This window comes from Serinus canaria, chromosome 3 (assembly GCF_022539315.1).
Source record: "Serinus canaria isolate serCan28SL12 chromosome 3, serCan2020, whole genome shotgun sequence".
NCBI classification, from domain to species: Eukaryota; Metazoa; Chordata; class Aves; order Passeriformes; family Fringillidae; genus Serinus; species Serinus canaria.
The window spans coordinates 39,044,156-39,060,214 of NC_066316.1; the positions used below are offsets into that span (position 1 = coordinate 39,044,156).

Consider the following 16,059-nt stretch of genomic DNA (forward strand, 5'->3'; position numbering starts at 1 on the left):
ACTGGAAAAACTTAAGACCTTTGCAGTCATCTGCAATATTGCCAGCACTCCTAGGCTCATTAAAACCAGATGTTTTCTGAGCCAACCCTCTCAAGGCTCCTAGATATATTTTGTCCTAATAGATAATGTTTAGCAGACTCTTCGGTTACTTCTTCTGGGAAGTAATCAGCCTTATCCAAGTCCATATGCTGTGGATTTTCAAATATGGAGTGGAAATAATGACACAATGCATTTGACTCCCTGCATTCATTACAGTATCTTTAATTATCTCTGGCTGATAATGCCAGCATTCCTACTGTTTCTAAACCTGCAGATAGTCCTCCCTGCCTCTACCTTCTCTCACTAAATCAGAGGGTTTGTGTGCTGTGTTTAGCTGCTTCCCGCTCCAGCAACCCCTTTTCTGTTGCCTCTTCCCTCTCTCTTACACCCCCCCGTAAGGGTGTTGTGGTCAAGGAACAGCTGGCAAGTTCTGGAGGGGGATCATGAAGGATGCCTAACAACTGCTCTGGGATTCAGAGGCTTTCTGCAATTCATGGGGCCAAAAGCCCTGCCTGCAATTAGAAGGAAATTATGGGAAGACAAAAGTTTGAAAATTCCCATTCTCAGGGTCTCTATGCTGTTGTACAGGGTTTCTGTCTGTCAGAAAAAGGTAATGAAAAGTTAGTTAAGAGTTGGCACCGAGGCCATAACAAAGACAGGGACAAAAGTCATCACACTGAACTATTAATTTTGTATCTTTTTCCATTTCACTCATTTTTAGTTTTCCAAATTACCTGGTGCATCTTGTCTTTACTGCCACATGCACAACTGAACTAAAAGCTTTGCTCTCAAAATAAATATCTACTACAAGGAGAAATTTTTTATTGTAATAGCACATTCACCACACATACACACACATACACACACACACACACACACACACTGCATTCTAATAACTACAGCTGTGTAGAGAAAGCCTCTTAAATCAAAGAAATACCACAATGAATAATGAGAATGTTCAACAAAACCCTCTGAAGCAAACAGGGAAATAAAAAGATTGTTTGACCTTTTAATACTGTAAATACGTCTGGAGTGCCCAAGGAATGGCTGCATCCCACAGCCTGCTGAACAAATACCTGTTGCCTCTAATAACATTGTTTTCCTGCATGTGTCTGTAGCAGCCACATGGCTCCTCTTAGCAGCAGGACAGGACAGCTGGGATTATATGGAGCAGCATTTCCTAGCTCTTTTGATTTCTGTGGGTTTTGTTTTCTTTAGCTTAGGTTTTTCTTCCAGGAACTGTGTCCGTTGAGCAGGCTAAGTCATCAAATGCAGCACCCATTTTGTCTCAGTAGAGTTAGGCAATAATAGAATACCAGGGATGCACACGTGCAGCCAGTCAAGGGCTACTTTGTTAGTCACGACAGCCTGAAGGACCAGCTGCAGTGAAGCACATGTCCCACTGGACAAGCTACACTTCCATGGGAGAAGGAACATGAGCAGCCTGATCTCAGAGGTCTCCTAGTCCCAAAGAAGGGTCTAGGAGGGGGTTAGAGGGGAATTTTGATGACTGTCTGAGGCAATGGCATGTTCACCTCCTCAGTATCTCTATGTCAGGGAAGCAACCTCCATAGGTTTTGGATTCACCCCATGCAGAAGTGCTTGCAGAAAGAGGGTTCCTCATTGTCTGAGATGGAGGATGAGCATATACTCTCTCCCCAGCACTTTCTAAGGACTTCCAAAGTATAAACTTGTCTTCTTGGTACAACCACGCACAGGGCAAAGGCCACCAAGCTCATTCTGCTCTAATTATCCTCCAGACTGGAAGGCGAATAGTTGTGAAGCTGCTTTGCTCTACTGAAAGGCTAATTTTCTGGGCACTGATAGGTCTGCTGGATCTTTGGAAGCTGAGTTTGTTACCTGCACAGCGCTGCACTGTGCCATGAAGACTCATCAGCTTGTTAAGAGGGGCCAAAGCACAGCTCTGGGTCAGGTTTCCAACACAGTTCTGTTCCCACTGAGTTAGGTCTGTGAAACTCCAGTCCCAGGTATTAGTACCAAAATGTTTGGAAAATCAAGCCTGAAGCTCTTGAAATCTGCCCTTTTTCATGCTCTTCCAATTACTACTGATCTCCATATTTAAAAACCTGGTTGTGCTGAGGGGTGGTGTGGTCAGGGTGGTAATAGAAATAGATTTTTGCAGCCTGATAAGCTGCACTTGGTTGAAATGTTTTAGCCATCCTTTCTTGAAAATAACATTAAGAATGAGAAGAAAATAGTAACAGGGTGTTTAAAATGACAGCCAGAGAAGGCAAAAGTGTTTCACTAATCTCTCATAATTTTCTGGCCATATCAGAGGAAAGGCATGACCTACTAAGATCATCAAAATGATTTTGAGCAAACATCACAAAAAAGCAAAACTGTAGGAATTCAGAGAAGGAAGAAAACTATTATTTTGATGAAACTTTAATAAAGGGAAAAAAAAGTGAAGAATCAGATGGCCTATTTTCACCCTGGAAAACATCATATGCCTCAAGGTTCTAGTCTGGATTCCACACTGTTAATTTGCTTGTGTTTATGAACAATCTAGAAGGGACTGGAACTGAAATAGCAAAAATGCACCAGCCACAAATTTTAGGTGGGTGAGTAGGAAGAATTATTATGATGATGACACTCAGGAAGACCCTAGGTGACCAGATGACTGGCTCAGGTAACCAAATTCCAGTGTCAAAACAGCAAATATATAGAACATTGGAAAAGGGGAAAAAAGATACAAAGGTGACACAAGGAGACAGTCCAAGTCATCACTGTAGATATATCCATGCACATAAACAATAGCAGATAGCTAAAATTAATTCAAAATCTCAAAAATATTTGAGCAATTCTATGTAAGCACTAGAAATCTAGCTGAAATCCTACACATAACATCTCTTCATAGGCTCTAAAACTCCCTCAGAGATACTGTACAAGTTAAATAGGGATATGGTTCCTGTTAAAGCAAAATTTTAAGACATCCTAGGAAAGGAGCAGAAGACAAGGCTATTAGCAAGGGTTAGGTTTAAAAATCACTACAATAGGAGTGCTACAAATGGTGCAGGGTGAAAAGGAAGCCAAAGGAGCAGGGAAGCTGGAAAAGCATTTTGGACTGACAACTCTTCCAGCTCCAGGATGCCTGAGTGTCCTGGGTAAGGCTGTGCTGACAAAAAGGGTAAGTGGAAGGGTTAGTGTTGAGAGAGAGACAGGAGTTGGACCAGGGCAGGGAAGGGCTGCCAAGGGATGGATGGTCTGCAAAAATAGCTTTCCTATGACCTCTTGCTTATCCTGACCATGACTGGGAGAACTGGGACAAAAGTCAGCCAAGGTCAGCAGTTTGGACTGAGGTGTGGATCAGAGTTTGTGTTGGGAGAGGTGCAAATCTGTCTATATTTTTGAGTGGGGCTCGAGGCTGGCTGCCAAACCAATGCTTAAGCTGCTGAAATAATTCATTTTCTGAGACCTTTTGTACAATAATATGATGAAGGAATGTGTAATCTTTAGAGTATACTCACTTTATCCGTCCTCCTTAGCTCATAATGTCAGGAAAAGAGACATGCAGTGAACAAAATCACAGCAAAATCACCACAGATAGAAAGAAATATTAAATACCTTTTGCAAACAGGTGTTTAAGCCTATGTACTCATTGCTATAGTAGACCAAGGACACAAGGTGATTCAAAATGAAAATGTATTTGTCTATGGATAACATTTGTTTCCAGAGTCATGGGAGTTAATGATAACAACAATTTTTAGAGTGTATTAAATGCCATCCTTCAAGACTTAATCCAACCTCTAACTATTTTGGGATCAGGATGAGATCTAATGGGGCTTGAGAGCAAGGTTGAAAGGATTGATTATCCTACATCTGCCTGCTGTGAGGTTCTTACATCTTCCTCTGAAGCATGTAGTGCTGGCCAGGGTCAGAGGAAGGCAGCTGGATAGGAAGGCACCCTGGATTAGCTTGTTTGTACTCCCCCTGCTCTGCCCTGGCTGCAAGCTAGGCACGGCTTTATGTCTGTAATCCACAGCTCTCCTTGAGGAACACAGAGGGTCTCTGAAATGCTAAACAACCCAGGGAAAGAAGCTTACCTGAAGCCATGAGTATCCCAGCAGTCAAACCTCTGGCACAGATTTTGGCTTCTTCCTCTTCTAAATGGCTCAAGGTTTGGATGTCTTTGTTTTCAGCCCTGTATCTGAAAGATAAAGGAATTAGCAGGATTTCTTTAATCTTTGTGTTCTCCCAGATAAGTGCATTAGAGGAATTTTGTAGGTTATGGAAATATTTATTTTGAATTAAAATTAAAGCTGCACCACACTGTGTTTATTGTATCTTAGTGTAGGGCACAAGTGAGGCATGCAGTCTCCTATATCTGACTGCAGAAACATCACTCCTCTTGCCCAGACCTAGATAAATGAAATAACAATGCTCATTTTCAGCAAAACCCAGTTTATATCTTGTTGTGATGCAGCACACACAGAGCCCAAAATGTGCCCTTAAATAGGTATTTTATTTTCAAAATTTCATGGAGAAATTGATTTTGGCTTTCAAGCAGCAAAGAACTAGAGGTGTAACCTAGGGCATTATGGAATCGGCATGCCTGGTTACTGACAGAGGAGACCAATAATTGTATTTTTGTGTAAACTTCTTTTAGTGAACATAAGACTATCTGGTCTGGCTTTACCTGAGCTCTCTCTAGCCAGGTTCTTCTAATTTAACCAGAGGAGAGGTTGCTGCTACTGTCAAAGATAAAGAATATAGAAAAGGTGATAGTTAACAGGCAGACATGTTTCATCACTATGAGGCTATCACTGTGTCCACAAAATTTCCTTCCCGCCTCCAATAAAAATATAGTTTTCAGAAAAGACCAAGCCCAGAACACACTCTAAATCTCACAGGCAATGATTTGTAAACCAAGTGACCATATTTCTGCAGTGCTCCTCTGCCTGAACAAAAGGATAGAAGGGAAAGTGAGGAGTGCAATATGAATGCCTCCCATCTCAGAGCCTTATGGGGGTCTCTCTGATTCCTCCTCATGGCAGTGTGAAGCCCTCCCTGAACAGAGCAGCCCACAAGCAGCATAGCCCAGTACCAGCTGAACTACATTTTCACCTAACAACCCTAACAATTGTATCATAACCTTCTGGAAATCTCTCACTCTTAGCCCTGGCCCAGTCAACACTCAGGGAAATGCAATTTAATTAACCCTTTGTCATGAGGACTCCTCAAGTAACCCATCCAGAAAAGCACTAATGTTGGCTCAGTTGTATTGCCTCAGTTTCTCTTGTCAGTCTTTTTTTTTTTTCCCTTCTGCCTTTGGTAAGCTCTTTAGATTCAAGCACTAACCTCAGGCCAATTTTTTATTTCAAAGCTGGATTACTGCCTTAACTCCCTCTTCCCATTTTTCTACCACTTAGTTCAATGCTCTCTGACTGTGAGGATGTAACACAGCAACAAAGGACCAGGAAAAAAGACAAGAGATTAAAGTATAAATGGATCTAAATACTTAATAGCTGGAAGGAAGAAAAGTGTGACCTACCTTAATCAGAAACAAAGTGGTGACAAAAGGCTTCAGCTGGCTGTGTACCTAATTGTTCATTTATTTGGTTAGTTATATATTTATTTATTTTTAAGGCAGCAGGTATCAAGAAAACATGCTTGAAAAGGTTTCATTCAAATGTGGATTCAGACGGGATTTGGAAGTTTTCTATTGTTTGGAAACAATCAAGGCATCATTCAAGGAATAAAAAATAAAATCGGCTTTATGAAGACTAGCCCACCAGACAAGAGGCTGTCAAGAACTGCAGATTGAACCCACTGTCTGTAAATTACATAGATTTAAATACACCACATGGATCTTTGTTGGCAATTCTTGAAACTTATCCACATGCCTTTAAAACTGCATCTTGAAGCTCCAGGCTCTGGAGTCAAGAGATTATATAAGTCTCAGCTTCCATCACAAAATAGCACTGAAAGTCAACAAGGTTCAGATATCAATAAAGAACCTCACAACTTTCATCTATCTCTTTTTTGACTTATGGTTTTTGAAGGGGTGGTGTACCAACTTGTCTTTTGAGTCACTGGAGTGAGGACTGCAGTACACAGGGGGCTGCTGTAAATGTGCAGATCTCTCAAGGCTGTTAGTTGCATCCTTTACTCTCACTCCAGTTGCACTAGGAGAAGGGACAGAAGATTTGAATGGCCTGTGCAAACACCTAGACTTGTGCCACCTCCTGCCTTGTGGGAAATCTGGGAGGAAGACTTGTCCTGCTGAGACTTCTTGGCCTGTCCCAAAAAGAGTGTGCCTTTGGGGTCCCCCAGACTGGAGCAATGAGCAGCTGAGAGTGATACATGGATTGCTTCAACCTAAACCTTATTTGCTCCCCTCCTCTGAAGCACTGCAGCTTGACTCATCACTGTAACTCATCTCAGTAGCCTCTTGAGCTCTGAGCTGGATTGGGTTTCCTTTAACAAATCAGCCTTCTAGCCCCCGTTTTAACATTAATTGATTGGAGATGCTTTTAACTGTTCCTTCTGGGTGTATTAATTTTTTACAGATTGAATTTGGTTTGATGAGGCAGGAAACCTGAAACTATTCCTGGCATCTCCTGCATACTCAGAATAACCACTCTAATGCGTTCAGAGCAGCACACAGCAACAGGGTGGTAACAGAGCAGGGCTGGGGACAGGGGTCCAGAAGAAGTAGGGTAGAGTGAGCCCAAGTAGTCACCTATCCATTTCTAAAGGCATCAGTAAGTGATTGCTTACCCATTTCATCTTTTATATTAAACACTCTTTTCCCAGCAATGCAGGCATTTTGATCAGGCTGGGCTGCTGACATTAACAGATATTAAATATACTCAGGAGAAATATGATCAAATGTTTGAAGTGTCTAGTAAATGTGCTGTTAGCTGCCCTCTCAGGGAGGCTTAGTGCAAGCTATTGTGTTTTGCTGAGCAAGAGAAAGGCTGGAATATTAGACAAGGAATCCAAAGGCAATTTTATCAGCAGTGTTATGCAGCCCTGGAACACATTGCTTCTCTATTGGAAGCTTTTCTGTTACAGCCATCAAATTACTTGCTATTCTTGAACATTGAAATGCCATTTTGCCTTTTAAACCCCCCCAGGCTGGCATGTGTAAAGGATTGCTGTGCTCAACAGCAATACCTCCTTCTTCTGCCACTGTGGTGAGGCTCTGGACAGGGCCAGGCTTTCATGCCCTGTTAAAACAGACAAAGGTTTCATCCTCCCTGCTCACCCAGACAGGAGTGGGAGAAGCATTTGGCCAAGTTCCTCTCTCACATAGCCCTACTCAGGTCAGTGTTTAGCCTGTAGATGAGGTTTACTGATTCCATTCCTAGCAAGGTTCCCTGAATCACCAAATAAGCTTTGTCCATCTCAGAGACTGTTTGTTTCTTCCCACAAGATTTTCTATCCTTTTATTTACAGAGATGCAGTATGAGCAAAATTACAGCTCAACTGTTACAGCCCAACATTACAGCTCAACTGTTCTGCTTCTAGAGCAGAGAAAATAACAGATGAGAAGATAATTGCCAGAAGAGAAAGGGGGTTGACCAGAAGCTATATAAAAGAACATCAGGAAAATAGACTGAAAGATCCTCCCTGAAAAATATATCTCTGTCTATTTCTCCTCTGTTTTTCAGCTTTTGAAAAGCTGAAGGAAGGAGCTTCCTTCCTCTTGGCACAGGAGGGATGCTATGAGACCTCTGTAGGGTGGGCAATGTAAACACTCCCTTGTAGAGGTTTTCTCATCCTTAAATTAGCATCTCTGTCCTGCAGGACTCTTCCACAGGGCTACAAAAAGGAAACCAAGTAAAAGTAAAAAGCCACTTTCTTTGGTAAAAGGCCAGGTTTCCTTTAGGGAAAAATGGCTGTAACATTTTGCAGAAGAAATTCCATTTATTACTAAGTTACATAGATTAGTGACATGCACAGTATTTTTGGAAAGCATCCTCATTCCTTTAAAACTTCCCAGTATATCCAAATAATACACATACAGCCATATCTGGACTAAATGCAGTCCTTCAAAATGCTCCTCTGTACCCAAAAGCTCAATTCAGCCAAACCAAAAGACCAGCTTTTATTTTGTATGAAAGAATTCAAATACCATTCTTGTGCTATACATCCACACCTTACCTGAGGTGGTCAGTCCCAGGAGCAGCCTGAAGCCTAGGACATCCCTGAGACCCAGGACTCTACATCCAAAGCACCCATATAGATGATTTGAATTCATCCTGAGTTCAGTCCTATCTACCTTTCCAAGAGGCAATGCTAGTGCCTTGTGAGGAAGGACTTGGACCATCTCATCTGTCCAATCAATTATGTTATGCTGCTCCAGGGCGCGAGTGAGGACAGCATCGTGCTCTGGGGTCCTTGCACCCTCCCAGTCTTTAGAGCATGTACATGTTCCTTTGGCACCTGTGCATGTTCCTTTTCTCCCTCCTCCCCATAGCCTGGGCTGAATAGCTGAATTAGCCCAGAAGTAGCCCAAGGCAGTGATTCAACAGGCTAAACAGGTAGTGCAGTTGGCTTCATTCTGGGCATTGAGATTAGTCATTCGTTGGTCATGATGGTCAACAAGGAGCTGGCCAGGGCACTACAGAGGATTTTAACCCAGTGTTCAAGCATCAGCAGGTGCTGCCTTTGGTGAAGCAATGGTCTCATTGAGAAAAGCAAGTCCTGGGCCCTCCTGTTTTTTAGAGCAGCATGCTTATTTTAAATTCAAACCTGCTGTCTTTTTCTGCTCCTCTTTTTCTATTGCTAAAAATGGTTTTATGTCAGATCTTGATGGATATGAATTGTCTGCCATATGTTGTTTCCTTTCCTGACTGTTATCTCCATATGTCAAATGTACTTGAATCTGATGATCTCCATACAAATGATAACAAAACAAACAGACAAGGAGAGGCCAGACTACAGGGGAAACAGAATCTCTACCAGAGAACTGAAATACCAGCAGACAGCCTTTCTACAGGAGACTCTACTGTTTACATGCTGTCACTCAAAAACAGTGACTCCTTCTAGGCACTCTCACACATTACTTGCTCTGTGCTAAGACAGGATGTGTTCAAGGGGAAATTCCCTGGGGATCCTCCACCAAGCTTAGGATATACAGAGTAGTGAGAGACATAATAAATAAGGTTTGTTTTGCCTCCAGAATAACTAGTGCCAGGCTTTTAGAATTTGGTTTTTTTTTCCTGGTAAATTGGGTAAATTATCAGAAGTGCCTCAAGTGACTTAAATTTACCAAATATTTGGTCTCTTAAGTCCCTTAGACACTTAAGAAAAATTGATCTCTTCTCTCTTCTCTCACTTCTTTTCTCCTTTATTTTCTTCTTACCATATTGCCATTTTTGGGGTGTCTTTGAGACTTCTCCCACTCTCCAAGACAGTGAACAGCAAGGCATATTTAGAAAACAGGATCATAAATACCTCATAATAAAAGACAGTGTAAGGTTGGAATCCTACCATGATGTCCCTAATTACTTTTTCCCCAATGGTCCCAGTTTTGCTTTCCTAGAACAGACATAGGAATTGCTGCTCATCCTTCAGGCTGTTCCCCCTGTAATGGGCATCTGTGAACATGGGAGTACTTGGCCTGGCCAAAGTCTCCTTGTCATGTCTGTTGAAGGGACACTGGTGACCCTGAGGACAGGTGGAGCCTTGCTCCACAGTGCTTTCCCCTCTTCTCTGTGATGGGAGCTTTCTCTGAGGCAACACAGATCCAGAGCCACGTTGAGCAGCCCCTGTGACCATATTGCATCACTGTAAAAGAATCATCTTTCCAATGGGAAGCATACCTGTAGCCCTGCCTCCTCCCTTCTGTGCCCAAACTTTCCTGACACAATGCCTTTCTTCCTGGCTAAATCCACTAGGAATGAAATTGTTTTTCACAGGCCAAGGTAAATTTGTGCAGCTCCTGAGAAAGAGCCCACCAGCAATGTAAAAGTTAAAAACGATATTTCAGGTATGATAGCTTTTGACTATAGCTTTCCTTTTGGTAGCTTTCTTCGAGTTCTACATCTCTGAATCCTTCATTTCTTTCTTTCTTCCCCTCACAGTTATTGCCTTGCTGAGCTGCTCAAGAAGGGAAGCACAGTGTTGGAATAGAGATCTTTCCAAGGTTAGAGAAGACACCTTTCACTTTAACGAATGACAGTCTCCATCTGGTTAGCATCCCTCTCATGTGTCTGTAACAGATACAGGCAGAATTGATTATCTTTACTTCAGGCCTACTAATTAAAGCCCTGCTCTGATGTAATGGTATCACTAAAATTTCCACTTAGGTCATCTGTGTTTTTCTGTGGATCCTGTTTTTTTTTTTTCTTCAAGTCAGAGGCGATTATATTTAAGGGAGTGAATTTTTTAAGGGAGACCAGATAGCAAAGAAATGAAAGGAGATAATGAGTCCAAACAACCAACACAAAGGAGTTTTACTCTAGGAGACCTAGAATAATTCAGGTTTGAAGGGATTTTAGGAATCCATCTAAACAAAGCACAAGCTCGAAATCATCTTCAAAAGCAGTCAGGTTGCTGAAGGCTCTGTCCAAAAGTTTTGAAAATTTGCAAGGATGGTGATGCCAGCCTCACTGGAGACATGTTCCAGTGCTGAACTGCACAACTTACAGGCTAATACCACAAGCAAATAAAGGGGTTTGTGGCAAGTATCTGTCTTGAGCTATCCTTTCAAGGCAAAACATGGAAAGTAGGCTGCTTTGTGGCTGCTATTTGCTTCGGGCTCAGCATCTACCCAAGAAAACTTTAGGGCCCAGAAGGGGAGCTGGTAAATTGGTGTTTCAGGCTTTCATTTACCTACAAAGCACATCAAGTATGCTAACTCCTCAGGAAGTGTAACTCAGCCTGTACAGCCTTGGTGAGCAGAGAGGAGGAAAAAAGGTCTGTAGCAATTTGCCTTGAAGGGCTGCTCTTGTGAGCCCAGCATTTCCCAGAGCATCCCTCATCAGAGGGCTGGCCACACTGCTCTTCAAAACCAAGAGGGTTTAGGGACTCACTTATCACTCATCATGCTACCAATGTTTCATTAGTCTTACAGTGTTACACAGACCTACTTTGCTAGATAACATGGCTGCAGCAAATTTCCTTCCATCTGTCCCATAATGTTTTCCAGGACTTTACTGAGAGATCCATGTCCACAGTACACTCAAGGGGGCAGTCACAGAGGGTGCACAGGCAGAAATGAGCAGCAATGAGCAGTCCAGGTCAGAGGAACAACAAATGAGGTTGTGCCAGCTTCAGTGCCAAGGTGGATGCATTAAAACTGTGCTGAGCCATTGCTGAAAGAGATCTCACTGGAATGAGTGCTGATGCTTGTGTGAGCAGTCAGGCATGAAACCCTTCAGAAAATGTATCTTTGTAAAACTCAGGTTACCACTTGCTAGTTTGAGTGTAGTTAACAGAGGTCAGAGGTTCGCTGTAGCTCCTGGGCAAGCCCCTCACTTCACAAACCTTGTCACCATTTTCTCTTGTGACCATGGTGGTCCCTCAGACCTTCCTCATCGAAGGAAAGGAGATTGCAGCAGACCCTTGAATAGTCAGGGAAAGCTGAGATGTTTCTAAGATGTTTCAATACACATGTAGATTATTTGTCAAATTTACTAACATCTAAGATAAAAAGCTTGCTGTTGGCTGGGCCAATATTAAATGGACTTGTTGGGTTGGCTGTCTTCTACTTTTTGTTGTTACTAGTTGTGTATTTAGAATATTAAAAAAAAAAAGTGTGTCTTTTCAGCTAGCTGAAATCTCAAGTTGATCCAGACAGAGTGAATAGATAGTACAACATGGTTACACACACTACAGTTTTTGTTTGAGTAATTCTTGAACAGCCTCTGAAGTCTGAGATTTAGCAGTAAAGTTCACACATGTTAAAGTTCAAATCTTCTGGGCCACTTGCTCAAAAGCCACAGAAGACGCTTCTTGGAAGTGCAATATAAGTAAAGAAATAAGAGATAGTGTACATAACACAATTTAAATTCAAGAAAAATTACCCTGGCTCATATTTCCTACCCATTCAGCTTTCCAGGACTCTGGCCATCTGACTGTGCTTTGACAGGTGCTCTGAAAGCAGCAATCAGATAAGCAAAAAGCATTGGGATATGGCAAGGGCTGAGGACCAGAAGGGATCACTTTGAGTGGACTGTGACCACCCCAGACTTATGGCTGAAAGAAAGCAACAATTTCAGACCTTCCTTCACCACAGCCCCAGTTATCAGAAGTTTGTCTGTCTATTAGGTTTTAAATAGTAAATAACTCCTAGTTTTGTCTCTGACCATTAAGTACCAGTGTTATTGCCCTCGGGGAGCACTTAATGTCTCTATCTATTTTAATTTCATATCATTTTGCACTGGTTCTTTAGAAATGCAATTTCATGCATTGCTTTGTTTCAGTCAATACCATCTAGACAAATTGAAGTCACTACATAAACAAGCTCCTTAAAGGTAATAATGCCCTGTGATGAAAAGAAAATATTTGACTGCTTCATATGCTTGAGCAGGAAGGAATTGAAAGGACCACTACCAACATCAGACAATCTCACCATTTAGTTTTATATTTCAATAATTTGATCATTTTTTGTTGCCAGACTCTTGCATCTCAATTCAGTACTGTTTTTACCAATATACATTGCACTTCAAAGCTGCTGGTGTAATTGCTTCTGTTTAGAAAGTGCACTTTAATCAACACAAGACCTTGAACCACACACAGCATATGTGGAACTCCTAGAAAGCCTTGCCAAGCCAGAACATTTATAGGCTCTAAAAAAACCAGGCCTTTCTGTGAGTGGAAAATAATAGAAACCATAAAGCTTCCCTAATTAGTGCATTCAGTTTTGGTGCCATCTAAAGACTGAAGCATGTAAGTCTCCATGTTTAAAATTAATTCTACAAGGCAGAGAGGAATCACTGTAGTGCACAAGCAGAACCATGAAAAATGAGAGAGGAGGAAATGGAACAGCAAAACGACCATGGCACTAATGATTATGGTTAATAACAAGATGTTGCAAGAGCTAAATTGTCCAGAGAGAGACAGAATGTGTGTGTGTGTGTGTGTGTGTGTGTGTGTGTGTGTGTGTGTGTGTATGTGAGACCATGGGACTAGAATCAAAAGGGTTAACTCCCAAATCTCAGGGGAGTTGAGCAAGTTTTTTAATATAAATAACTTCTTAAATGTAGTTTATCTTATAGTCTCTTTAGTCATTGCAAAACGACTGTTCACAGGTTTGAGATTTTTTTTTTCTGAAATTAATTCACCATTTGAAATTGGATCTGAAAACCTGCTAATTAATTCAAAATCTACAGTTCATTCACAAGGTGTTTTTGGAAAAATTCAGCACTAAAAGAGTGCTGGTTTTGTATAGATTTCTAGATAGATTAATATGCTTCTCTATCCCTAGCTGCTGTGCCTCATTAATTGCTAACACTGGTTTTCAAAGGCAGACTCTATTGCAAAAAAAAAAAAAAATCACACACCAGCTAAAATTCATGGTAAAATGTAAAGGATGAAATTTTTCCTTTTTTTGAAATTTCTATGAGCACATACACTCCAGGGGGGTCTGGCCTCCATCTTCCCTCAGGAGAACATGGAAGGGACAATGATAATAACGCCCCAAAACAACAAAGGGCTTGCAAACATCACAGCAGAGGACTAGAGGAATCAGCTTGTGGGAAAAGCAGAAGTTTGAGCCTACATCTCTTGATATGAGACACATTTCAGAGAGATGTTTTGCATAAATTGAAGAGTTATCCCAAGCAAGGACAATCCCAGCAAATTCATTTAAAATCACAAATGTTGATGGCTAGTTAATTAAAGGAATCCCTGAAATATTTGATATTTCTACAGCAATAATGAGTGGAAGTATCCTGAGTTTAGGTGGTACCTTTCTTTGCACAAATGAAAGATGGTCACATCTCATCCTGCTAAAGCAGTACATCTCTAAATCCCTGAATATTTGGGATAATGACAACAGCACAGATACTACAGCACATGAATGCAGCTGCTGTCATTTAATTTTATTAAGTGACATCTAAGGAGGAAAAAGAAACTTCCTGCATGTATTTGAAGATTAGACTTGAAAAAGGGCAGTGTAAATGGTACCTAAATATAACAACAGGTCTGTATGGTGCTAAGCAAGTCAGAGGATCTGACTGCAATACAATGAGTATTCACACATGCCATACATCTTAAATACATTACAGGTGAGTTCCCTGATTCAACTACTTAGATGGATATAAAAGTGAAGTAGCATTTTAAAAAAAAGAATTTCTAATAGTGCAATCTACCAAGCCAAGGGACAGAATTGCCAGAACAGGGGTAGAACTCACAATTTTGAGATACTGACATTCAATTTGATAGCTGCTCTGTCCAGAGGCAGCTAGAGGGAAGGTGATTTTGTCTTTTCCATGTATAGCTATGATTTTCTAGCAGCCAGCGTTAGGGGAAAAAAGAAACTTCTGTTTTCCTGAGGGTAAAATAATCCACTCTTTCAAATTCATTTCTATGGCAACATCGATGACTCCCAGAGAATGGGGCAGCATGTCCTCCACTCCACTTTGTGCCCCGTCTTCAGACAACTCTTCCCCTGCTTGGCACCTCTTTCTGGAACTTATTGCTTCCTTGTCAATGGCAAACCTACACCCATCACTGCTGCTGTAGGTTATGGCATCAGGCTAGACTCCAAAATCCATGGAGGCAGGACTGACAACAGGCAATAATTTAAATTAATTGAGATTTCCCTCCTCATTTGGAAACAACTCAGGGAAAACATAAATCTTGTCATGTTTGAAAGACGGCTTAATACTACAGTCCTGAATGAGACATGACTGAGTCTTAATCCCACCGAGTGAAACTTGACCTGTTTGCATTAAGGGTTTAATATTATCTCTGATATTTCTCCCACTCTAAATCCTATGTGCATCATTTACATGGGATTTTTAAATGGCAAAGCAAAATCCATTTGGAGAGACATTTTCCCATTTTAATAACATTTTCACACACATCAGCTCAGTCAGTCACTGTTGCAAGCTCAGCCTCCCTTTTCTGCAGTGATCAAAATTAAATGCCAGCTGATCTCCTGAGAGGCTGCAGACTGAGCTCAGCACAGCAAGATGCTATGGTAGGTACTGATGCTCTCAGTGAATCCCATCACTACTTATTCATGTGTTCAGCAGTAATTAAACACCATGTTCTTACAGAAATCACAGGATCCTTGTCCACCAATTTTTCCTGAGGAAGTTTCTTTATACTCTAATATCAGGCTTCAAACCATCTCACAAAGTGCCAAGTTAGAACCTCCCTCCACAGTGGATCAGGCGAAGAAGTGGCCCTGAAGTTAACACAGGAGCTTAGAGGCAAAGATAGGAGGTCTTTCCTGTCAGGAAACTAAGAAGCAGATGTCAAATTTAGGCTTCACTCTTTTTTGGACAAACTCAATAATGAAGCTTCTGTTTTTCAAGAAGGAGCAGAATGTAACTTCCTTTTTTTCTCCTCCCCACAGAACATGTCTCTCCCTGTCTCTGCTGTAAGGAGCTGAAAGGAGAACTAGAAAGACCAAAATGCAACCTCCCTAAGTCATGTTCAGCACTGCCTGGCTTAGTCAGAGCTGGGTTCATCCAAAATGAACACTGGGGACTCTTAGCACCAGTAGTGTCTTTTTACAGGTAAGGTCTTTCTTCCTAAATGCTGTGATCACATATATCATGCTCATTTCCTAAGGATAATTGCCCACAACACCAAGCAATTCAGGAACCTGTGCCATCAAAGACCCATGGATTCTAATTGACAGAGAGTATATACATGTTCTTCTGAGGACACCAGAGGGAAACAACCTCACTTCCAGAGGCAGGAAATACTCTCATGTCAGGGTTCTTCCACAGTTACTTCCTTCTGTCATCCCCCAAGAATATCTGTCTTCTTAATAACCTGAGCCCCTGTACCTCTAACAGAGAGCATTTGCTGTGAGAGTAATCCTGTAGGGAGGGTCACCCAGAATTTTTTATAGGACTAGAAACTATT

General features: G+C 41.5%; 1 protein-coding gene across 4 annotated transcripts in view; it reads right to left on the bottom strand.

The window, feature by feature from the left end:
- The window catches only part of LOC108962386 (uncharacterized), a 66,692-nt gene that overhangs the window by 14,677 nt on the left and 35,956 nt on the right, over positions 1-16,059 (bottom strand). For all 4 annotated transcript variants that reach the window (XR_007777085.1, XR_007777084.1, XR_007777083.1 and 1 more), the window contains one exon: positions 4,104-4,207. Coding sequence is in view for 1 of the 4 variants with exons in the window: in XM_030236415.2 (XP_030092275.1) it covers positions 4,104-4,207 (104 nt within the window). In the remaining 3 variants the exon portion in view is untranslated. The remainder of the gene's footprint in view (positions 1-4,103; positions 4,208-16,059) is intronic.